At 39.9% G+C, this 26,329-nt stretch overlaps 3 protein-coding genes across 4 annotated transcripts in view; 1 reads left to right on the top strand and 2 right to left on the bottom strand.

The window, feature by feature from the left end:
* LOC143300398 (uncharacterized) overlaps positions 1–1,840 on the bottom strand; it is a 13,805-nt gene extending 11,965 nt beyond the window's left edge. For both annotated transcript variants that reach the window (XM_076614034.1, XM_076614033.1), the window contains exon 1: positions 1,548–1,840. In XM_076614034.1, coding sequence (XP_076470149.1) covers positions 1,548–1,751 — 204 coding nt within the window. In that variant the 5' untranslated portion in view covers positions 1,752–1,840. The remainder of the gene's footprint in view (positions 1–1,547) is intronic.
* A 1,970-nt stretch (positions 1,841–3,810) lies between these two features.
* LOC143300232 (ER membrane protein complex subunit 8-like) lies at positions 3,811–18,943 on the top strand. Its single transcript, XM_076613815.1, has 5 exons — positions 3,811–4,017; positions 6,491–6,567; positions 8,562–8,631; positions 9,523–9,614; positions 13,485–18,943. The coding sequence occupies exons 1-5, from the start codon at positions 3,814–3,816 to the stop codon at positions 13,639–13,641; spliced, it is 600 nt and encodes a 199-aa protein (XP_076469930.1). The 5' UTR covers positions 3,811–3,813; the 3' UTR covers positions 13,642–18,943.
* Positions 18,944–21,315: 2,372 nt separating this feature from the next.
* LOC143300505 (acyl-coenzyme A diphosphatase FITM2-like) lies at positions 21,316–24,280 on the bottom strand. Its single transcript, XM_076614230.1, has one exon. It carries the CDS (start codon positions 24,273–24,275, stop codon positions 23,331–23,333), a length of 945 nt encoding a protein of 314 aa, XP_076470345.1. The 5' UTR covers positions 24,276–24,280; the 3' UTR covers positions 21,316–23,330.
* Positions 24,281–26,329: the final 2,049 nt, after the last annotated feature.

Here is a 26,329-nt window from a genome sequence, read left to right as displayed (position 1 = left end):
GTCCATTGTTTGATGTTCTCATGCCAGTTCTTCTGCTGTCTTCCTCTTCTTCTCCCGCCCTCAATGGTGCCTTGCATGATTGTTTTGGACAAGCTGGTGTGTTGAGTGTTGTGTCCAAACCATTTCAGCTTGCGTCTCTTCACAGTTGAAAGGAGAGGTTCCTGAGGTCCAGCAAGCTTTTCAATTCTGCTCCATACATGTTCATTGGTCCTGTGCTCGATCCAGGGAATTTGAAGAACCTACATCCAGCTAAACGTGCAATGCAGAAAGTAAGGCACAGCCTTGAACACCAGGCCAAACAAATGCTTGCGTGCAGCACCAGATCACTTTGGGCAGTTGGTGTTGGAGACAATGTGGCTGTACCTGTTTCTCACTTTGACTGCAGTAAAGCAGGCCCACCAAATTCAGTAGGTGTTGTGTTAGAAGCAGAAGAGACTGGCTACACAATTGGCACAAAACACAGAAACCATTCAGTATGCAGAACTTTGTGCAGAAAATATCTCTGCTTAGCATCCTTGAAATTGTTCAGGCACAAAGGGATACCAACGATGCCATTGCAGGAGCAAGGGAATTTCAAAACGCTGTTCCTGTATGAAAGCAGGTCTTCACTGCAAAAGTGCCTCCCACAGCCACAAATTCTGTGACAATGTTGACCACTGAGACAGAGAGAGAGAGAGAGAGAGAGAGAGAGAGAGAGAGAATGCTGGGCTCGTTCCTTACAAATGGTGTACAGTTGTTTGGACAATCAGAAGCCAAAAATGAAACAAATGTTTTTAGATGATTTATTGAATTTAACCTGAATAAAGAGATCATAAAAAAATAATAACAATTTAAACATATACATGTATGATTTCTGCTGTGATTGAACAAGTCCTACAGATCTGTCCATCTTTATATGATTTTTTTTTTCCATTCATGAAAGTTGCTCACTTCATAAAATGGCTGAGTTTTCAGTTGCCCGTTTCATGAAATGGGCATGATATTTGCTCACTTCATGAAATAGCCAATTTCATAGATTGGGTGTAACATATAGATAGATAGATAGACAGATAGATACACACACACACACACACACACACACACACTTACTATTCTTAAGGAATAATTCACTGGGATAGAATAACACAAATTACTATGATTCTGAAAATGACTGCCCATTAATTATGCTTGACAACTGGATTTTTTTATTTGCCTGGAAGAGGGAGTGGGGGTAGAGAGGGGGTGGGGGTAGAGAGGCACTGCACCCATTACCTCCCATGTGCACTCCCTCTACCCCCACCAAGCCCCTTATCATCTTTATAGTATTTTATTTTGTTATTTGCACCAGACCAACCATCGGTTACCCCTCTTTGTTGCTGATTCTTCAAAATTGGAATTGTGGTCTTGTGTGTGGTACTTGATTACGCACATAAAAACAACAAAGATTTTGTAAGTACAGAAAACAAGGAAACAAACACATTGCCAGCGTTAATTGTAACATCCTAAAGTGAGCATATTTACGCCCAATCATTCACAGAATTCACTGTGAAATCCAGCATACACCTTACCAAAACGATCATATCGTGCCCAAACAAAACACGATGGAGATGAGAGTTCACTGATTTAGCCAGATATGACAGCAAACTCGCAACGTTGTGGGCTCCATCTTCACTGACCGCCGTCTTCGCAAAGATCGAGGCAAAGGCTGCACAAAATCCGGCTATCAAAGCCATATAAACCCCTCTTCCGTTTGCAGTTTGAATGACAGGCATTGTGAATATGATACGAGTTCGATACCACGATTAACCAGTTATCGAAGCTGCGATCAAACCATGACAACTCCAGCAATGAGGACGCTGTAGCAGACGATAAAAGTAAAGGTCATACACAATCTACTGCGCAGGCCCTAAAAGTTCAATGCTGCAACCCACATACGCATTACTTATCATACGTCCGTGGCTGCAACCTCCTCCCACCACTATGGATACATATATAGCACACTATCCAGAAATCTGCTCTAGGTCCTTTACAGAAATACTTTTGTTTGCATAACACATGACATCAATGCTATGCACACACACACCAAAATGTGACTAATAAACTACACACACACACACACACACACACACACACACACACACACACACACACACACACACACACACACTGCATAATTTCAATTGTGATACATTTCTTGCTTCTTTTCTTATTTGCGGGAGAGGGGGTGGGGGCAAGGGGTGATCGATCAGCATTTCACTGCTGTGCCAAAATATATTATATATACATCAAGAAAGTACAGATGTAGACAGTTAATAAACAATGTATCCGAGACATGAAGATGTCATTTCCCCTCTTTTTCAATGTATGTATGTACGTATGTATGTATGTATATATATATATATATATATGTAAGTGTGTGTGTGTGTGTGTGTGTGTGTGTGTGTGTGTGTGTGTGTGTGTGTGTGTGTGTGTGTGTGTGTGTGTGTATGTATGTATGTATGTATGTATGTGTAGCCGTGTTAACCCGAGTGGTATATAAAAGGGGAGGGTACAAAAGAATTTAGATTATGACTGATTGAAAGAGTATGAAGGTGAAAGAATAGAAACGATTCACACACAGGCCAAAGACATGTAAAGACAAGGGGACGGTACAAAAGATTTAGGATTATTACTGAATGAAAGAGTATGAAAGTGAAAGGATAGAAAAGATCCGTGCACAGGCCAAAGACATATACCGGCCAGCCAAAAAGGGTTTTTCTATTGTTTTATTATACAAGAGTTATATAAGAAGTAGGAGATAAGAAAGAAGATGAGAAGACAGTGCCTGAAAAGACACAACCAAAAATGTCATAAGTACATGTCAGGAATGCAAGTGGGTAGTAAGCACATGTATAATATATGTGACGAAAAGATAAAGTGAAGCTTTGAGTCAGTTGAAATCTTCACACTGACGAACGGTTAGACTAACATCAAACATGCTTCTAACTGATTTAAGTGTGTGTGTGTGTGTGTGTGTGTGTGTGTGTGTGTGTGTGTGTGTGTGTGTGTGTGTGTGTGTGTGTGTGTGTTACCACAACAGATATAATCTGGTAGTGAATAATACAGAGATTTGATTTGATAAATGTTCTGAGAATTTCTTTTCAATGGGCTTGGTATTCAAATTTGGAATGGCGTCACACATTATGAGTGAGTCATTGAAGACCAGCGGGTTAGTTGCGAAAAAGGCGTCTGCTATGTGCTCGTGCGTGAAGCAGTATTTGAAGCCAGCTGAGCGCTTGGCTATATCTGGTATCCACGCACCGTGTCTGGCCTGTTTATCGGGCTGGAATGGTAACGAAGTGAAATGCTGTTGGCATTTTCAAGTTGTGAACAGTACCCATGACGTTTGGAAACTTTTCACAATGAAATTCTCCTTCTTTCTCGCTGTTTTGTAAAGTAAGCCCCCCCCCCCCCCCCCTCCGCCCCCCTCCTCCCCCTCACCCACACCGCCCCCCCATCCCTACCCAACGCACCTCACCAAGAGTCAAATCATATTCCAAGAGGCCATCTCAAGGCTGAAAACAGCCAGCAAACTTCCTCTTTCCGGAAAACAGACAGATAAAAATAGATGTGGCGTTTCCTCGCCTCCACTTTGGATTATTTACCTGTGGAGTGGGGTCAAAAATGCCGGGTCCGGTACATTTTGCAGAAAATAGAAAAATATTTGATTACATCAAAATTGATATTCAAAACTTGCAGTTATTAATATCTTAATATTCTTGCGTCGTAGTTGAATAGGTCTGTTGGAAAATGTAAAGCATAAAAATATAACAGTTTCGCAGATAGGATAGCATCATGGCGGACATAGTCGTCGGCGTGCAGGCATACTGCAAACTGTTGCTGCATGCAGCGAAATATCCACACTGCGCCGTCAATGGTGTTTTATTAGCAGAAGATTCAAAATCTAAAGATCACAAAACAATAAGATTCTTGGACTGCATTCCATTGTTTCATCTTTCTCTGGGTCTTGCACCAATGCTCGAGATCGCCCTTCTCCAGGTAAAACGAAAAATCATTTGACATCGCATTTTGTGTCCGGTCAAAGTCGAGTCTTCAGTTTCTTCTTTTCTAAAGAAGTCGATTAGTTTTTTATCCTTCAAGGGAAGGGGCGGACACTCGGAAGACAGAGGGAATTAAATAAAATCGATGCGAGAGAAAGTGACTCCTGATTAAGTTCATGCAGAACATAGTGAACAATGAACAAATGAATGAGAGGGGATTTTTTTTTTTTTTTTTTTAAATAATAAAATTGTGAAAATGAACAGGATCTTACATATAATAAATTATCATATATATGTCGTGCTCAGTATCGTTACCGGTAATGGATAAGGCAGCCTGTGGGTAATGTCCGCCACATTTGTTTTGTGTTTTTTTCAATATACATATGATATATATACATGTCAATCCGTGTGTGTGCGCGCGCGTATACATGTCTGTGTTTGTGTGTTTCCAGTTTCTGTGGATCAACAAGTAAAAAATAAGGATTCAATCTCTTAATGGTGTAGAATTGGTAGAAATTAAATGTCAGTTTCATTTAATCTGTGTGTGTGTGTGTGTGTGTGTGTGTGACCCTATGTTTATAATTATATATATATATGTGTGTGTGTGTGTGTGTAATCATGCTGTCAATATGAGTAAATGATTTACCTGTCCGCAAAGTGTCCGCAAAGTTTACCTGTCCGCAAAGTGAAAACATGATGTTAACCTCTTCAGTGCCCCATGACATATACATCATGAAAATGCATCTGTTCGCCCCAAGACTGCATCATTTCATGGTTTTTCACAGAACTTTACATTTTAAAGTTTATATGTCCAGAAAAAAACACCATACCAATAGGTCAGAAACCTTAATTAGTTAATATGTCTTCTTTCATTACCAGTGAGGAGCAACAGCCAATCATACTCAGTATGGTAATCACTGGATATTATTGTCGTTAGCCTTCTCAGAAAATTTCAAGATAGAGGATGATGAAACAAACTGGCTCTAGTAGCTTGAAACATGAGTGTGTTGCAAACATCCTTTGTGATGGAGTCCTCCTCACTGATAATTACAAGTGCTGGAATTTGGCAACTGCACTTGGTGACTGATGGTGCAATACGGTCATAGTGGGCCGTTAGTATTGCACAGCATCAAGTACGCAGGACCTCCTTCTCTATTTGTGCTGAGCTTGAGTGGAGAGAACACAAGCCACCGTATACAAAGTCTTGGCCACCTGGCACCAGTTTCTCGCTACCAGGATTGGAGGCCAGCATGTATACCTCTCGCTGCAGTAGCGCAGCACTGGCATAGATTTCACAGATAGTGGCCCACTTACCTAACTTCTGCATTTCTCTCACATGATGTGTTGTGTCGCCACCGTCAGTGTACTGAGTAAACACACCAGTCACAATCAGACAGTCTAAACTCAGTATGAAAGCCTTCTGTGCCATGCAGTTCATTTGATAGAGAGAGAATGGAAGAAACAATTGCAGTCACCTCTGATGTAATCTACCAGTCTTTCCATGCTGTGCAGTATTGGAATCAGGTAGTCATAGATAGGGTAGGAAGGAGGAGGAGTTAATGTCGCTAAACGTTCAGTGACATTGTTCTCTTACTAGTCTTAGAGAAACAAATGGAGAAGCGGCAAGAGGGGGAGGATTATGGATAAAGGTTGGAACTACAAGTACAATGGAAGGGTGTAAGACCAGGAGAGAGAGGAGAAGGGAAAGATTTCTGAGGGCAAGGAGATGGATTAGGAAGAGGAGAAAGGGGTGGAGGGTTAGTGCAAGATGATGGGGTAAGAGGAGGGTGTGAAGAGGGAGAAGGGTTATGAGAAGAAGGATCATTTCTTTAGAAGCACATATTTAAATGACAATTGCACCCATGTGATCTTTTGCAGGAAATAAGGCACCGAAAACAAAATTCACTGTTCTGTGTCAAAATCTAATCTATGAGAGTATACACATTGTGTTTTGTATATCCGGACCTAGGTGCTCCTGGGGCCGGTATAAGTGATGTCCAGTATAATCTATTTATGCCATATCCAATGGTATTTCAATCATATCATAGAAGGCCTTCAGCCAGGAAATTTTTTTACTATGATGGTATAACTATAAGCGATGTCCGGTACAATCAGAGGCTGGTATAGGCAGAGTGTACTGTCTGTGACAGGTCAAAGCTGAACTGAGAATTCTTGCTGATCAGTGATCTGAGCTCACCATGCCTAGCGAATCATGAGACTGAAAGTCTGTCAACTGACTTCATTATAATTCTCTTGCACACCACGTGCTAACTACCGGTTTAATGGCACTAATGTGCAACGTTGAATGCTTGCCCATTAGTGGTAATGCGCAAAACTTTGCCCATTACTGGTAAGGCGCAAGCCATTTCATTACTGGTCATAGACAGAAACTATTGCATGTGCCTGGTAATGCGCAGATTACCGCTATAATTGCATGACAAATACAATCAGTGCATTGTTTTGTGTTTCAGATTGATGCATTCTGCAGAAGCAAGGGTTATGTCATTGCTGGTTACTACCAAGCCAATGAAAACTTTGACGATAATCAGTAAGTACATAAAACTTTAACGATAATCAGTCAGTCCACTGGTATCGATTGTATATCTTGTGAGAAGATGATAAACAGCAACAAACACACAAAAAAACACACACACACAATGACACATGCACTGATACAGTAACATTTCCATGAACACCCATGCACATACAGACTTAATTCACACACACACACACACACACACACACATATAAACGAACAATATCAGTGATAAATCTTTTTCAAGTCTAAGACTATTAGTTTATCAAGAAAACTTTTGCTTTTTTATAACAAGACTTTCCTAAACTTATTACTAGTGCTGGGTGCAAGATCAGAAACTGTGGTGTGTGTGCATTGTGTACTAACTACTGTAAATAAGTATTTGTATTTGTATTTCTTTTTTCTTTTTATCACAACAGATTTCTCTGTGTGAAATTCAGGCTGCTCTCCCCAGGGAGAGCGCTTCGCTATATTACAGCGTCTGTGTACAGTTTTATTTGTTTTTCCTATCAAAGTGAATTTTTCTACAGAATTTTTTTTGCCAGGAACAACCCTTTTGTTGCCGTGGGTTCTTTTACGTGCGCTAAGTGCATGCTGCACATGGGACCTCGGTTTATCATCTCATCCGAATGACTAGCGTCCAGAACACCACTCGAGGTCTAGTGGAGGGGGAGAAAATTTCTGTGGCTGAGCCGTGATTTGAACCAGCGCACTCATCTCTCACTTCCAAGGCAGACGCGTTACCTCTAGGCCATCACTCCACATATGTGTGTGTGTGTGTGTGTTTGTGTGTGTGTGTTGCAAACTAAAAGATTTGATTTCTGTATCTGAAGAGGGGATAAGCAAAATGTTTTGAATGATGTTAAATTCTGTTACATTTTCATGGAATCAGCCATTGATCAGATTTATCAGGGGTTTTTTTTGTTTTGTTTTTCTGAACTGGTTTTATTTGTGTTTTGTGATTTGATACACTCTCCCCCAGATCTGCACTAATTAAAAGTAAATGAATGTATACAATTAAACAGATTTGATGAGTTTTTATTGCTTGTTCCAAGTTTAGGTTTCGTTCAGGACACCATGGGTCATTTGACTGGTTCATCACAAAATCAGTGGGTCATTTTCAAGATAAGTGGGTCAGGAAAACAACTTCTTATTCCCACCCAGGCACCTGCATCAGACCACCCTACACTCCCAAAATTTGTAATTGAATTAGCACTTTGTCCATCACATTTCTTGGAATCTGACAGTTACACACACACACACACACACACACACACATGTATACATTTTTTTTTAAATGTATGTATAAAACACAAGATAAATCCTGGACTTCCATTAAATTTAAAATCATTTCATAGGGGTAGATTCTCGGAAGAGAACAACAACAACAAAAAGAGAATTTAGATAGTTCTATCACTTCACTATTTGACAATCTCTTCTGTAGTAACATTGCTATTGATGTCAAACGTAGGTGATGATGTACTTATAGACAATACGTCACAGACAAGATGCTCTCCTAATGAAGCCCTATGGGTGAAAATTTAAGAGAAAAAAAAAAGGAGGACAGTTATTTTCTTTGGGGTTTATTTATCATTTTTCATCATATAGATAGACAGAGAAAAAGAGAAATCTACAAAAGCCATTGTAGCATGACCAATTTTATGAAATACCAATAAGTCAAATGACCAACTGCTGTCAAATCTATGGGTTATATATATATATATATGTGTGTGTCTGTGTGTGTGTGAATAGAATAGAATAGATTTTATTGTCATGAAACCGTAAGGTTTATAAGACACAAGTGCAATGGTAAATAAATGAATGAATGAAAAACACACAATTAATCAATCAGTTTATGCAGTAAATTGCAGCAGCATTCATAAACAAATTTTCCTTGTTTGTATATATTCATCATCTGTTAGCATCACCTGACTCTGTGTGTGTGTGTGTGTGTGTGTGTGTGTGTGTGTGTGACCAACACAAATCCTAAACCCTGCTTGTTTCAGACTAAGCTTTGTGGCAAAAACTGTGGGCAAAAAGATTCAAGAGTACTTCCCAGATGCTTGTATATTCCAGGTGAGTTACTTGTTTGCACACACATATAATATTTAATGATGTATGTACAGTATTCTTCATAAGTTCTTGTCCTAGGTTTTGATCCAGATGTTTGGCTGAGAAAGATCATTTTCAGCTATGCAATATGTATTTTTGTCAACTTATGCACAAAAAAGTGACACAACAGTCATACAGATTGTGTACAGTGTTCTTTTTTTTCTTTTTTTTTAAATTTCCTGGACATATTATTATTAATCTGTTTATTTGATGATAGACTTGATTTATTTTACATTGTGGTTGACTGCTGCCTTCTCAGTAGTAGTTTTCTTTGAGAGGAAGGGCTTTTTTGCTTGTATGTTTTTTTTATATGTTTTATTGCCAGTTAGAATTTTATTGCCAGTTAAACTGTATATCCTGTGTATATAGTGACGCAGCTACCACAGAGGTCAAGTGATTGATCATTAATTCAATTTTTGTGGAATTTCCTATGGGCAGCCAGATTGGCATCGTGATTCAATAAGACAACAAAGTAAGATGACAAATGGTGGTAGGGTCTTGATATAACACACTGACACATTGATGTTCTAGAAATTATCAGAGCTTTCAGTCATGATAGCTAGACACAAAACGTACTAATAGTACTATACATGCAGGAGCTTAGAACAGTAGTGAGGGCTAGGGGCATAGAAAAAGGTGAATGCCATGACACCACACCAAATAAAATTTTTTTTTTTAAATCAGGGGGGTGGGGGAGGCTGAGAGCATGTACTATGTAGTCTGTGCCTTACGCTAGTCTCTGCTGCAAACAAGCAGAGAGACAGAGAAATCTACAGTAGTTGTGTGTACCTAGTTTTTCCTTTCCCTGACATCATGTGGATTGTTTATATGTCATGACCCCTTACTGCCAAACAGATTGACAACGGGCGAGTGACTCCAGAGTCAGTGCAGGAGGTGTACAGAGTGTACACCATGAAAGACAACAACTGGAAGGAGGCAGATAAAAGGTCAGTATCCCATAGCGCCAAAGACAGTAACTAGAAAGAGGCAGGTAAAAGGTCAGTATCCCATAGCGCCAAAGACAGTAACTAGAAAGAGGCAGGTAAAAGGTCAGTATCCCATAGCGCCAAAGACAGTAACTAGAAAGAGGCAGGTAAAAGGTCAGTATCCCATAGCACCAAAGACAGTAACTAGAAAGAGGCAGGTAAAAGGTCTGTATCCCATAGCACCAAAGACAGTAACTAGAAAGAGGCAGGTAAAAGGTCAGTATCCCAAAGCACCCAAGACAGTAACTAGAAAGAGGCAAGTGAAAGGGCAGTATCCCATTGCACACAACACAGTAACTAGAAAGAGACAGGTAAAAGGTCAGTATCCTATAACACCCAAGACAGTACCTGAAAAAACGCAGAAAAAAGGTCAGTATCCGATAGCATCTAAGCCAATAAGTTGAATAACTAGGACTGGGAGGTAAATAAAAGATCAGTGTCCCATTAGGTATGATGGTCAGTTGAGTGAAACTAAGACATCAGAACAGCATAGGAGGCAACTGCTGTCCCCGCTGTCTGGGTGAGAATTTGATTTTAGTGGAGAGAGTTCAGAGCAGCATAGGAGGCAACTGCTGTCCCCGCTGTCTGGGTGGGAATTTGATTTTAGTGGAGAGAGTTCAGAGCAGCATAGGAGGCAACTGCTGTCCCCGCTGTCTGGGTGGGAATTTGATTTTAGTGGAGAGAGTTCAGAGCAGCATAGGAGGCAACTGCTGTCCCCGCTATCTGGGTGGGAATTTGATTTTAGTGGAGAGAGTTTCGCCGAAGTCAAATCCCCACTCTCTTGGCCAAAAGGGCTTTAGGTCAGTTGTCACTGGGATGGTCCCCAAGGCTGCAGCACCAAGAGCCAGTGCAATCTTGACTCCTAGTTTGAGAGTGAAAGACCTCCATGAAACATTAAGCCTTTAATGAATTCCCATTGCAGTGGAAAATGATTATCATACAGCTCTCCCTCTGTCGTTGGCCCAAGTATAAGCATCTAAGACAGTAACTGGAAGGAGACTAATAAAAGGTCAATACCTCATAGCATCTTGGCGGGACTGGTTGTGGTCTATGTTGGGGATCGATAATTGTCTCTGAAGCAGTATGGGAGTAAGAGTCTTAAAATTTAATGTGACAGGGCACAAGTTACAGAAAGGACAGAAGCTGATTGTCACGTGACCGGTCAAGGTTGAGGACCCACCTACAACCCGACAGGCCCCGCGCAATCTAATAAAAGAAAATTTAAGAAAAAAATGGGTCTCCGGATCCTCGCACGCTCAATTAAATGCAGCCAACACCAAGAATTTATACACAATACCAAACTTTATTCACTCACTCACACAGATATACTGACAACCAAAACAGCAGTAAGACCTAACTATTTCCCTTAATCCCCCCTCCACTCCCCAAACTTACTAACCCGCTAATACAAATCGCCACATCATAAATGGGAATGAGGAAAAAATAAATGAGTAAATCACATTCGCTTGAACACGTACACTCACCCCTCTTGTGCACTGCTCTCACACATACACACGCATCCTCTACCATCCATGTACAGCTCGCATTAGTTCTGAACACACAGGTCCTTGTCACAGACAAGCCACGATGCCGGTGACCACTGGGAGTTCTAGTCTTTCTGTAGACAGGGGGTGTAAAGTGGCGATTGTTGTATACGTCGGGGACACCCCTGTGACAGTCTCAGGGTATCACGGGTGCAGGGAAGGATGTGGGTGCCCAGGACAACGGCGGACCACTCTTCAGAGCTGTAAAGAGACTCGAGTCAAGAGTCAAGCAAAAAAAAACAAACCAAAAAAAACCACCAATGCATGTGCTAAAGCAGACACACAGAGGGGTTTCGCACACACACTCACATGTACAGCTGAATGCCTTAATACAACTGTAAAAAACAAAACAAAAACAATAACAGAATGTGTGCACACAGATATACATAAACCTGAATCCACCAGGATTGGCAGGGCCATACTGCACTGAAATTAAAGTATGTATCTCAAATGCAGCAATAACAACAACACCAAAAACCTGAAATATATATCAACGGCCGCTCCCTGTCTATAGAAAAACAACAATAAAACTAGCATTCTTCATCCTTTCAACCTGACTCACCTCAAGAGCTCGTGGAAAAAAAATAATACAGGAGATTAAATCCCTGGAACTAGGACGTAGTCCCAGACCTCCTGGTCGGACACGGACCCAGGAAATGTAGTGGCACTGGAGGCCCCAAACCCGAACTGAATCGGTAAAAAAACCCTCACTCCAAAACGAATGGAGCAGGAACAGCCCCACACAGTGACTAGTGCGGCGTTGACGACCGTTGGCCCCTTGCTTCTTCCGGAATAATCCCAGTCCCACAATTCCTTGCTGCGATGCATGCTTCCATTTCCGCCCCAGTACCCCACAACAAAATCGTCGGACAACAGGTTCGTGTTTAGGGTCAAGTTGAAGTGAAACTCTTTGCCGTCGGCACGAAGCCCGCAAAACACACTGTTCTTCCCCGGTTGATCTGACCCGTCAAGGTAGATTCCGTATGAGTTGTCCTTATCAAACTTGTAGTTGAGCTAAACAACCGGCAGATATGCATGCACGAGAAAAAGAAAACATCAACCTGAGCTGACTAGAGGGAGGGAAGGAGCACACACTCATTCGCACGTACACACACACATGTGTACGCACGCATAGAAATAAAGAAAGAAGGGAACAAGAAAAAACAAAACAAAACAAACAGCGAAAATCATGACGTATTCGAGGGGTCAAGTTGACCAAAATTTCCTTCTTTTTTTTTCAACACTACACTGTCGCACGCGACACTGATAAAGGAGAGAATAAAAGAGAAAAATGTGAGAACAGGACAGGTGGGGGGTGTGGAGGAGAGAGAGAAACAGTTATGGTTAGACGTGAGAAAGTGAAACATTCATTGATTTCGTCTGACAATGCCAGTTTGCTTGTTTTTGTTATAACACTAACACACAAAAAAATGCTTGTATTTGTTAGAGCTTTTATCTGATATGTATCTTGAACAGACCTCTCCACTCCTGTAACTTGTTTTCGTCATCCTTGCCACATGACTACAGTCCAGCCAGTTGCATGCCGCCATGTAATTAGCTGAGCACCTAGTCTTCTTCTTCTTCTTCTTCTGCGTTCACTCGTATGCACACGAGTGGGCTTTTATGTGTATGACCGTTTTTACCCCCCACCCCCACCCCCCCATGTAGGCAGCCATACTCCGTTTTCGGGGGTGTGCATGCTGGGTATGTTCTTGTTTCCATAACCCACCGAACGCTGACATGGATTATGGGATCTTTAACGTGCGTATTTGATCTTCTGCTTGCATATACACACGAAGGGGGTTCAGGCACTAGCAGGTCTGCACATATGTTGACCTGGGAGATCATAAAAATCTCCACCCTTCACCCACCAGGCGCCGTCACCGTGATTCAAACCCGGGACCCTGCGATTTACAGTCCAACGCTTAACCACTTGGCTATTGCGCCCATCATTTTCAGAGCCAAAAATATGGTTAGAAAATGTGAAATGTGGATAAAAGCATGTGGCTCACCCCACAATCAGCTGAAAACAGATGACATTTTCTCAGAGCTTGCCAGGTGGAGGAACATAGTTTAGCACCTTGTGTGGAGAGGTGTATTGCATAAAACTTTTCAGTGTCTATGTATTATTTATTTTCCGGTCTTTCATGAACTTAAATCATCTGCTTTGAATGGAGAGGTCTGTTGCACAAGACTTTTCAGCATCTGTATATTATGCCCGATCTTCTTCTTCAGCTTTTATTTTTCATTAACTAAAGTATTGTCTATGCGGTTGTGTTTGTTGCAGCAAGAGCACATCAGAGGAAGACACAAGAAGCACAGCAGCTGAACTGCTGAGGTCAGGGGCCCAGAGGAAAGTGGTGGATTTTGACAACCATTTAGATAATGTGACAAATGACTGGCGCAATCCAGAGCTGTCAGAATTGATAGCCACATACATATAGTCTTCCTGCCATCCTCTTCCTTCGCCACATTGGTTATCACTTTCCCATTTTATTCCGGATCTGTTTGTGTTAGTGTAAACACTTCTTTTGTGTGTGTGTGTGTGTGTGTGTGAGACAGCAGAGCTGGTGTTGTTGCATTGGTGAGCACTTGCACATGTACACATGTCAGTGTCTGTCTCTGTGTGTATGTCTGGTGTTTGGGTGGACAAGCCAGGGCTTGGTTTAAAGCAAGTGATGTTCATTGTTACGTAAATCAAACGGTCTTTCGTGTGGATGTTATTGTTCATTGATAATATGTTAATCAGTTTGTGTTTGCTTCTTCTCTTAAACATTTAGAGATGTATGTGTTAGGTGTAGGGTTTTGTATGTAACTCTATGGAGCAGGTGGCTATTTAAGGATGTGGAAGAATGTGTGGTATGGGTGCTGAGTGGAATGTGTTGGTGTGGCTTTACATGTATCATGATGTACAATAGTGCAAATAAGTACTAGACACCATTTTCATTTTAATATGTGTGTTTGTGTATGTGAGCACTCAAACTGTTTTACTATTTTGTTTGTTGCACTTGTGAGTCAAGGATACGATTGAGGTGCAAAATCAAAACAGTTTTGATTTGTATACATCATTTGTAAATACTTATGGCAGAATTGTGCACCACTCATTATTTAAGCCAAACTACAAAATAACAATAACAAAATGTTCCTGGCTTTTTTTTTTTCTAAAATGGGTCTTCACCTTCACTTTGACGTATGGAAGGAAATAGTGCTACGCAAAGCCAGTACAATGCAAGACTGGCTGTGAAGGGAATTGCTGCACATTTCTTTTCAGATTAGGCAGCAAGCAGAGTGAGGATTATAAGATGATAGCGCTATTGATCTGTTTGCTGGCATGTTTCTATTTTGTGTAAGGTCTGTCATCTCAGAGACGTAGGGGTGAGGATGGGAATGGTAGTATGGGAAATTGGACTGTATTGAATGATAGCAGTGCCATCTGCTGCTGTAGTACATGTGTGCATACACAAATGTACACACACACATGCACACACTCAAACACTTAAACTCACACTGGCCCACACAGTGCCGCACGCAACCCTGCACACTACACACTGAGGCACACTAATTCTCGCCTTCGCTTCTCTGATTCAGGATTCCTTTACCCACACTGTCATTTGGTTTCTCTTTTCTCTTTTGCACTTGCATTTTGTATTTGTATTTCTTTTTATCACAACAGATTTCTCTGTGTGAAATTCGGGCTGCTCTCCCCAGGGAGAGCGCGTCGCTACACTATAGTGCCACCCTTTTTTTTTTTCTTTTTTTTTCCTGCGTGCTGTTTTATTTGTTTTTTCCTATCGAAGTGGATTCTTCTACAGAATTTTGCCAGGAACAACCCTTTTGTTGCCGTGGGTTCTTTTACATGCGCTAAGTGCATGCTGCACACGGGACCTCAGTTTAGTGTCTCATCTGAATGACTAGCATCCAGACCACCACTCAGGGTCTAGCGGAGGGGGAGAAAGTATCAGCGTCTGAGCCGTGATTTGAACCAGCGCACTCAGATTCTCTCGCTTCCTAGGCAGACGCATTACCTCTAGGCCATCACTCCACATCTACACACACTCCATCACTTCTACACAGTGTATGTCTGCAGTTGTTACCTGTTGCCTTGTTTTTACTCTCCACTTCCAATTAGTTCTGTACCACATGTGGTGCTCTTTTCTAATTTTAGGTACAAAATGTTTATCTATAGCAACATTAATGATGTGATATGTTTCTCATGAACTGGATGTTATGGGACCTGTGTCATTTTAATGGATTATCTGGGGTGAAAAACATTAGGGTTTGTGCTGGTTTGTGCTAACAGATGCATATTCAGTGATTTCCTCTGAACCTTGCTTTTAAACTCAATGATGGAAAGGTTTCACATTTCACCCATGAAAAAAAAATCTCATTTTGTGAGCTTCATGTAAACATGGATCAAGGTAATTGTTGTTTCTTCCATTCAGTCACACACAACCTCCCTCCTTTCCACCCAACCTTTCTCCCTCTTTGTAAATGTATTGTTTTATTTGTTTCATTTACTTATTTTGTATTCATTTCCAGCCCAGAAGAAGCGATAAATTGTATGACAGGCAAAGTGGTCATGTGGTGTGCGTGTGTAAATATCTGCATGTGTGTATGTTTTGCATCGACTTAACCCTGTTCTCAAGAGGAATGACTACAGTATCACTTGAAGTAGGTAAAACTTAGGGCATATAAGCATGCAGTTCAGATATTGGGAGCAGCTGACAGTGACACTGTGAGAGACTAACCTTAGGCTTAGTTAAAAAAAAAGAAGAAGAGAAGAGACCTTTGTCATTTCTGTTACTGTGTGTTGAAAAAGAAAGACACATTGAGGAATGAAGAGTGGCAGTGAGATGTCTATATTAGTATTGATCTTGAGTTTCACAAGTCAGTGTTGTCTTTACCACTTCACGGTGGATCTGGTCAGCTTTGTAGTCAACAGCTTGATTTGATTCATGCTTTGAATCATGGAATTTGGTTGATGAACGGCAGTGTAAAGTGAAAAAAAGTTGTGTGATTTGTTCAATGACAGTTATGAATGAACAGTTCACAGTATGCAATAGTTTTTTGTTGTCGTCACTTTTTAGGGGGTAAATGCAAGTGTTTTGCTTCAAATTCAGTTTTAACCTGTACAGGTATAAGGGCATTTGCCTCAGTTGGCCACAGCTGTTTTTCAGTGTTTGGCATTTTGAGGATAGAATTTGTGTTCAGCCACTTTGTCACAGACCGGCACCTTTTTAATAAACAAGACTTGTTCAACTGATATTGTTGTTTTTGTCTGTATGCGCACAGTGATTTCCTTACTGTACCTAGTGTTGGTGATGATGATGCTTATTAAGGCCAGCTGATTTTTAGTCTTCAGTTGATTGTGACAATTGTTTCAGGAAATTGATCACAGTATATATGTATGTGTGTGTGTGTGTGTGTATATGTATGTGTGTCACAAAACCTATGTCATGTTATCCAAAGCTGCATTATCTAAAAAAAATATTTAAAAAAAAAAATATATATATCTCTATATATATATTAAAAAGACAGGTTCATGGAGGTCAGCATATTGGTGACTGGTTAGCAAAGTTCAGTTTGTGTCTTTAGTATAGAAATTCTTCAGAGTGAAAAAAAAAGGGGGGCGCGGGGGTTAGTTGATATCTACCAGGGTGTTAAGCAAGAAGAAAAAAAAATTTTTTTTTAAATTGAAGGAAGTTTAAACAAGAAAGACAAAAAAAACAACACCCAAAAACCTTAAATTTAAAAGAAATTAAGAAAACAAAAATATTAAATGTTAATCAAAAAAAAAAAAGAAGAAAAGTTTAAATTATAATAAAAATTTAAAAAAAAATTTTAAACAAAAAACCACTCCCGATGTTAAAAAAAGAAAAGAACAACAAAAAGGAAAATTTTTGCCAGATGATATCTGCCACCAGTTTATGAAGGAGAGGAGATCTGATGATTAAAGCACTAGCCTGGGCTTAGGGTGAAACACGATGTCCTGAAGACAGTCCTGAAATCAACCCCTACCGCCACCCGCTCCTGAGTGTGGTCCGTGTAAGTTTTCTTTGGAAGATTATCTGAGTCACCTATGATCATTCATTTGGCATGCATGGTGGATGTGACTTACTGTTCCTTTTGCACACCCAACCCAACTTCAAACACACCTAGCGACAAGAAACCAACTCAAACAAAATAACATAAAAAATGGTAAAGAAAACAAAAACAACATGTACTGGCTGGGTTTGAATCCATAATCTTCAGAATTTTATAATCAGAGATGCAGATCCCATAGTCGTCAAGGATTACTACCCTTTTTGGCACAGTAAGCACAACTAATTTAAAATGAAGCTTTCCCTGTTAGTCACTTGTCTTACCCATTTTCTTCTCAGTGATGGTGGCACATGGTAATACATAGGTCCTGGGCATGCATTTAAGGACTGGTGGAAGCGACCAGTTTCTCTGACCACTAGAGCTCCAGTGAAAAACAAAATCCAGGACATGTAATACTAAGTCAAACCATTCTTCATCATGGTCTTCTCAACCACGTCTCAAGTTGGATAATGGGCTGTTTCAGAGGGGTTTGGTTTTATCTTTTGTATCATCCATTTGTTGAATCATTTAAATGATTGTCTCTCTGTGTATGTTTCCTTTTATTTCTCCATTTAAATGATTGTCTCTCTGTGTATGTTTCCTTTTATTTCTCCATTTTCAAAGAATCAAACAGTTATATTTGTGTGTGCACATCAGTCCTTCCATCCATAAGACAGTGATTTCTTGCAAACCACTGGATGTGGGTTTGATCCTGTGTAGTCAGATTTTCTTGCTTCCCAAGCAAACACATTTTCAATATGCCACCACTTCACATTTTGACATGGTTTGTAAAAATGCATACACAATACACTTCATACTGGTCATTATACTCTTGGATGTAAGTGAAATCATTCATGTTTTTTGAGTAGCTATGGTTTGGGGAACTCGCTGTGTTAAGAGTTGCTGAAAAATTCCTGAAGAAATGACTACAGAGAGGGCAGGCAGTTGCTTTTGGAATATTGAAGTTTGGGAAAACTTTAAATTTTCTCTGATGTTTTGTGCCCCAAATTACTCAGTGTAGTAATTTGAACCATTGTCCGAACAAACTATCAAGGTGAGCAACTTCAAGTCATATTGACTTTTTTTGTTTTAATAAGTGCATGAATACAGTAACGAAAGTGTAGTCCTTGGCAAATTTGAGTTATAACCACACATTCATGGCTTTTGTCATGCAGAAAACATTGTTTAGTTATTTTTCTTAAACATAGGCACACTTAAAACATGTTTTTGTTTCTTGTTCTTTTTCCCCCCACAAGTTTTCCACATCTTGTTCAGTATTCAATCTGAATGGGTGTATTTAAGTCAAACAGGTATTTGCATCACTCCATTTCAATGAACTCGTTGGGTTACTTTGAAGCTGAGAGAGAAGAGATTTGTTATGAAAAGGGAGAATGAGGTTTGCCAAGGCATGTGCATGCAACCACACATACACAGAGGATGATCTGAGTCTTTTTTGTCTCCTCAAAGTGGAATTAGAGAATAGCATCATAATTCACTTTGTATGATGATGTGTTTGTGTTTTAGTGTTCTGAATAGTTTCCAATGTTTTAAAACCATTTTTATTCTGATTGTGAAAGTAATTTTCTTGCTTCTTCTGGATTACTCTTTGTAATAATAAACACAATTTCATCATTGTTTACATTTTGAAGTAAAGTTGATCACTCAATTATGTCTTTACTGGGAGTAGTGAGAGACATGCCTGTGGAATTTTTGAATGGTCCCATGTACACACACACACACACACACACACACACACAAATGTGCACATGCTCACATACTGGAGCAAAACAATAATATGAACATTTACATCACAAGCACTTGAAACACACACCCATTTGCCCACGTTTCCACCAAAAAATAAGCAGCACACCTAATGATATGTAATCAAAACTTTGTAATTAACAGAAGCACAACCACCTACTTAATCAAGAGGGTCTGCAGAAAGGGACACAATGAAAGTGCGATGGATGATTGATTGTCCCTACCATGGTATCTGTCATGGTATCTTTGGGATGTACCATGGCATCCATCTGTTCCAGATAATCATGGTATTACTGCTATCGCACATTTTTTTCCTTGTCTTGGTTCTCCATTTCACTTACAGTTACACAGCTCTGACTTGCAACCTCTGCAATATTATCCATGACTACAAGGAGAATAAAGGTATTGGGAGAGGGGTTGCAATTGCACCACAACACGTCAATATACATACCACTAAACTGTAACCAGGGTTTAAAAAAATATTTCTAATAAAAATCCAACCAACCAGACATCAGGTTGATTGCACACTGCAAAAACATGTTGACAAGCTGAACTGTGGGGCAAGGATAGGAAGGAAGCTGGCTGACTGTATTCAATCAAATACTATGTTATGAAAGATGGAAACCGAGGAGCTGGATCATGCAACCATTTTAAACATCACACAAGGGAGGAATGGCAAACAGAGCCAGGCATTTCAAACAAGCTGGATATGGAGATTTGAAAGCTGCAAATAATGTCTGAGATCCCAACTGTTAAATTTTGAATTGAAAAAAAAAAAGTACAACAGTCAGAATCTTCACTGTTTTCACTCCATCTTACTGTGATCATACAATTAACATTGTTATACATAATCTTCACAATGTTAATTATCATCCGATATATAAGTATACACACACACACAAAAACACACACACAAACAGTCATGGAAAAAGTTGCATATAACAGGGAAAGGGAAAATTAAAATCTTTAACAGTATCCTTTCCACCACTTGCAGAGATGTTTAGCAAGAGTCAGAGGGAATTGTACCATATGATACACACATTAATGAATTATATTTTCAACAAGTCATTAGAAAACACATGTAAAGGATAAATTCAAGACAGCCAGGTTGTGATTCAACATTTACCAGTCCCAATGAAACATGCACAGAATGCACTTTCTAATTACCTTGGTCAAAACTCACTCTAAATTCACTGAATTTAAGATTCTTGTTCTTGTTGCTTCTAGTCCAGCTGACTGCACAGGGCCATATCAGGACTGTCAAACCATACAAATGCTCAATGCACATCAACACAAACCTGTCACATCTAAAAAATAAAAACCACCCACACACATTGAGACAAACCCACAAAACACAGTTCATGACACAGTATCCCAAACATTTAGCTCCTTATGGCAAATTAAGACTAGGCAATGCTGTGGACGCCAGCCATTCTGCTTAATTTATCATCCCCAGATTACAAAAAATCATCAAAAAGGAAAAAACAATACTTAAAAGCCAAACAACAAATACATAAAAAGGCCATAAAGGCAAATAACACTGCAGAATGGGCAGCTAGTGCCCATCCCAGTGTTTACATCTCACTACCTTATCGCCAGAGCAAAACAGCACAGATAGTACATCATAGACTGGAAAAGAGAAAAAAAAGTGTCAAGGCTTGCTTGACAAAAGAAAGGGGTATGGACTGGGAAGGCAGAAAAAGGAGACAGCAGTGATGTCAGAAAAAAAGGCAGAAACAAAGAGAGTGCTAGAAAAGAAGAAATTTTTAGCACAGAATTTCAAGAAGGCGGGGATGCTATTTATACTGAAAGACCCCATCCCAAAGGGGGAGAATTCAAGAAAATGACCAGTCCTATGTGAGGGAGAGTCACAGCTGTCAAGTTTGGAACAGATTTTTCAACAGGTACAACTACTGATTCCAGTTTCACTGACCCACAATAATATTACACACATTTGTACATACACACACACATTACCTATGCATTTAAATTAAAATTTTAAACATATTATTTATGTGAAAACACCTGTCTTTAAAAGGCTTTGCAGTCATCATTGAGAGATCACACAATGTCAAACACAAAAAATAACACTGAAACAGTTAAAACTTACTCTTTAAAAAACAGTGATACATAATTACAGTATTATCTTAAAGACTTTAATTATACAGAAAACTTGTAATTGATATATGAAATAAAGCAAAGATATCCTAATCACATTAAAATCATATGTACCAAAATATACAATGTGCAAGTCAGTCTTTTTTTCTTTGTGTGTGTGTGTGTGTGTGTGTGTGTGTGTTGCTGTTATTGTTTTTGTTGTAAATTATTATCTGTTAAAACAATAGAAGAAATAAAGCAACATTCATTGCAGCACTAACACATACCTGAATAAATATCCATGAAATTATTACATCAAGCAGGATTGTCCATTAATACAAAGTCACCTATCTCAACTTCGGAATACATGAAAATGAAGAACATGTTAACAGTGGAATGGTGGGGAGGACAGACCACCTGCTGTGTGACAGTGCATATGTGTGTGTGTATCACTGTATGTATTAAGTGTGTGTGTGTGTGTTGGGGGGGGGGGGGGGGTGAGAGGGGGGAGTTGAGAAATCCCAGGTACAAATCCCACAGGGATTTTTTCTCTCTCCACTCAACACTGAATGGTGGTCTGGGTACCAGTCTTTTCAGGGAGAATAACAACAGGGATTCTGTGTACAGTATGCGCTTGTTACAAAGAATATCAAATAATACACTCTGGGGATGGGGGTGGGGGCGGAAAGTGGGGGGAATGTGTAGAAAAAAATCCATTCCAAGAGAAAACAAACTTTATATAGGTGGTACTGCATTGAGGCAATGTCCTCTCCTAGGGAAGAGCAGCCCATACTTAACAGTTAAATAAGTTGTGATGAAAAAATTGCACAATACAATACATGAACAAATCCATTTTCAATAATTATACATGTCACTGGAAAAAAAAAGGGGGGTTGGGGGAAGAAACAAACAGGTGTTATAACTGCACAGATTTCATTCCAATTTTGTTGCATAATTACAAGCCAGCATGCCTTTTAGTTTTATTCACACAACATGATCATTGAAACAGAAAAAAACTGATACAAAATTTATGGAAATCACTAACAATCCAGGTGAAATTATAACTATGCCACAAATATTGCCATCATTGCGTCATAACTAGAAGCATAACTACACCTGCAGACCTCACACAAAAAACATCAACACCTGTGTGTCCATGTACTTTTCTTAATACCCAATTATGAGTGTAATCCACAGGCTAGTTTATTCATGATGATTTAAACCTGAAATTGAAAAATGAATCCAATTCCAAAATAATACAGCAACCTCTCAAACCAGGTAGTCCTAGTCCCTTTCAGTTTCTCTCCAAACCACACTCCCTCCCTTTTCTCTGTTTTCCAAAAACCAGATTAGTGAGAAAAAAATCCATATCCGTATCTTGTACTCAAGGATTCATTGATATTATATAACACCATTCTCCCTGCTTATTCCTCGAGGATGCTGGATGATGTCCCTTACTTCATCTCTCCCTCTACCCCAATCACAACAATCCTCAAACCACCCCTCCAAATGTACAAAAACACACATCAAAAACTGTTTTCCCTACTTTTCAAATGATAAAGATAGATAACTTACAGAAATCTATTAATTAAAAATCTAGGTAGAAATGCAAGATTGTGTTTCTAAATTCTGATAAACGCCCCTCCCCCAACCCATCTCCTCCTCCTGGGGCAGAGTGTAAGAAAGTAAGGGTTATGTATACTTTCTTGCAGTAGTTTGCATGTTAGTTTGGTTTTATTTTTTTGTTGTATTTATTATTTTTTCCTTTGAAACCCAAAATGACCAGGCAAATACAAAACACAAACCAAAATAATGGCTGGCACTGAAGAGGTTAAATCAAACCTACTGTTTGTTTTTAAATGCATTGAGCAAATAACCAACAATTCTTAATAAGAAAAAAACAATATCTGAAATTTGCACCAGTTTAAAAGCTCTAAAAACTGCAGTCTTAAAAAAAAGTCCTGACAGCAGCAGGTTTCATAACATTATTGACTATGGTGTAGTTTATAAAACAGTACAATATAATCAACAAGAAACATCTTTGTATAATTCCAATTGTGATTTATCAATTCACTTATGTTCAGCTGTAACTTTTTGCTACTGACATAGTACTATGATTGCTACATGTTTGATTTTTGGCTCAATTCACCCTCAATCTGGATCTATCCTTGAGAGATGGCAAAATGATTTGAAATCATTGGATTTTCATAAATTCCAAGTTTGTCTTGCCTGGCTGGCAGGGAAGCCATTCAATGCTTGTCTGATAAATAACCCTGTAGTTTACAAACCAACAAAGCACAGCAATAAATGCAGCAGTAACCTTCTGCGGCAATGTATGGAATCTGTACACAACTGACATCAACAACATAAATTCCCACAAAACTGATAAAAATGCAATTGCCACAAAAACCGCTTTAATATATGGAGTGAAGTCTTTGTAATATTTCTGTGCCTCGGATATTTCTTCTGCTGTAACCTTACGTTTGCTCTGCAAGTCTTCGTCCTCCAACATCTCTCCAAGTTTACGCCAGTCTTTAAATGTCTTGACTTCTTCTGAGATGGTAAGCATATTGTGTATGAGAAGAAACACATGGCCAGAGATGTCAAAGCCAAGCCAACCCTTCCCATCTGCAATACAGGCGTCTCTGTCTGGGTGAACACTGTCTGTGCACACCCCAACGGTATTCTCGATGTGCCTGAAAACAGTGGTGCAAACGTACCATTCCATGGTTGCCACAACCAGTCTCATCAGATGACGTCGAACTGCCTGCCAACGTCCAAAGCAATACACCCAACAACTGAGTGCGATATATGGAGCGACCAGCACAAATGTCCATCCCCATCCCTTCTTGACGAAGTATGTGTTGAATATGTTCCGTTTGTCGGAGAAGTAGGATTTGGGAACAACAAACAGATCACAGAAGACTGATCCCACCATGACACCAATCAGATACACGCCTATTTTTACGGACGTGTCTACGAAAAGAACTGTCCTGCAAACTTTCAAGAGTAACATCAAAGCAAAATGTCCAATGTGTGTTGGCTCAGGAAGAGGTTTCTTTCCTTTTCGATTCGCTCTTCTCTCTGAAAAATCAGGCTGACTTCGGCGTCGCCGGCTTTGGCCTTGGTTGGTCGCCATGCTGTTTGAGGATAACTGAATTTTCTGACGGAGTTATCTCTCCCGTTTTGACAAGGTCGCTACTATTCACGGCCCAGAGTTCATACGCCACGTGTACTATCCCACAGACAAGAGAGAGAGAGAGAGAGAGATCAGTGGTACAACCCTGAGCAATAACTGATCGATTACACTCACAAAAACTGGGGGAACAATTAGTCGTACACGTCACAGTTTGCTGGTTGTCTTGTCAGTGAAACACTTTCACCTCAGGGCAGCGGTGACCACTGGGTTGCGCGGGTCTGAACTTCTCTGGTTTCGGTTTCAGTGTGAAGGACATGCAAAAATCAGACCCTAAAATAGGGTCTTTGGGACACGTCACAACGTACCGGTGCTGAGTCAAAACTTATCTGCCAGATCAAAATGTCAAACCCGTTTACTATCCCCATCGGCTGAAAACAACAAGTTTTCAGTTTCAGTAGCTCAATGAGGCGTCACTGCGTTCGGACAAATCCATATGTGCTACACCACATCTGCCAAGCAGATGCCTGACCAGCAGCGTAACCCAACGCGCTTAGTCAGGCCTTGAGAAAAAAAAATGTATATATATCTATAGATAAGCTTTAAATAAATAAATAAATAAATAAATAAACAAGAACAACAACGGGAACCGTTGAAGACAAAACAAAAACGGCAAATAATGCGGAACAAGGACTGAGTGAAAACAAGGTTGACGTTGGTCAACCACTGACTAGAATCTTTCGTTTTAGGTTATTTCAGAGACTGAGTTGAGTGAGTGCATGTTGTTATGGACGTGTTTAGTGAGCGGCACGGCTTGGACAAATGTACTTTAAGTGTTAGCAATGCTTGCCTAGCTGTCTAAGTTGAGCGTAACCTCTGCCGGCTGTATTTCTGTATTCTAAGTTCAGCCTGTAGATCGACCTATACTATGAACGGAATTTGCAAAACTGAATGGTTTCAAAACATAGTTCACGACGCGGACGGACTGAGACACCACTGACGTATCATCTATAGGTTCAGTGGGACTCGGACTGAGACACTGTGACACGCATATCATACATAAACTGCGGATTAGGCCTACTAGAAGCTCACTGCATACCTAATAATATCATAGTACACGCACATGTACATGACGCCAACACTGAGCCCGTAAACTCTCTCTCTCTCTCTCTCTCTCTCTCTCTCTCTCTCTCTCTCACACACACACACACACACACACACACACACACACACTGACACACACACACACACCGGCACACTGCACACACACACACAGTGGCACACACACACACACACACACACACACACACACTGGCACTCACACACACACACACACACACACACACACACACACACACACACACACACACACACACACACACACCGGCACCGCACACTCGGCTAGCACACACACACTGACACAAAAAGAAGAAAAGCAAAGAAACTGAAAACTGAAGAAAATTACTGTACAAAAAGAAAAAAAATCTTTGAATATTAAGAAAATAAATCATGACAGGCATTCAGTTTATATTTGCAAATAATACCTGAACATGAAGTCAGTGAAGCCACGTACGGTCAGAAAAATGATAACAATGATGATGTGATAGTCAAATATGTAACTAAAGAGCGGACCAAAAGACGCACACATAATAAAAATCATGTCATGTACGTCAGTGTATGTATGTCGTGCCGCAAAAAAGTTAAGAACTAATCAAGAAAAAAATTTTTTTATTCAAGTTACTGACGTGGACATGCTGACTCATTTTGTGTTATCAGAGCTCATGCAGTCAACTGAAGACAGTTCCAGTCAGTACACCATGTATTGCATAAACGACACCCATACAGACGCTTAACTAATGTGATGTGAAGTAACTGAGAGTGATATATTTTTTTTAATGATTTTCCCAGCAATGCAGATATAGGTGTTGTATGTAATTGCATTGTTTATCAAACTCAGGCATCATCAACCAGCAATATCACTGCGGAGTTCATGTTAAAGTTAATTGACTGAGTCAGTTATACATAACATGTGTTCATTATTGATTTACCGGCACGGG

The sequence above is a fragment of the Babylonia areolata genome, chromosome 26 (assembly GCF_041734735.1).
Source record: "Babylonia areolata isolate BAREFJ2019XMU chromosome 26, ASM4173473v1, whole genome shotgun sequence".
NCBI lineage: Eukaryota > Metazoa > Mollusca > Gastropoda > Neogastropoda > Buccinidae > Babylonia > Babylonia areolata.
Note: the sequence above shows the minus strand (reverse complement) of the source record. Positions and strands in the feature narration are given on the sequence as shown.

Coding starts and splice junctions, on each gene's coding strand:
- LOC143300232 (XM_076613815.1), top strand. CDS start 3,814: ATGGCGGACATAGTCGTCGGCGTGCAGGCATACTGCAAACTGTTGCTG. Junction 4,018..6,490: donor TCGAGATCGCCCTTCTCCAG/GTAAAACGAAAA, acceptor TTTGTGTTTCAG/ATTGATGCATTCTGCAGAAG. Junction 6,568..8,561: donor GAAAACTTTGACGATAATCA/GTAAGTACATAA, acceptor TGCTTGTTTCAG/ACTAAGCTTTGTGGCAAAAA.
- LOC143300505 (XM_076614230.1), bottom strand. CDS start 24,275: ATGGCGACCAACCAAGGCCAAAGCCGGCGACGCCGAAGTCAGCCTGAT.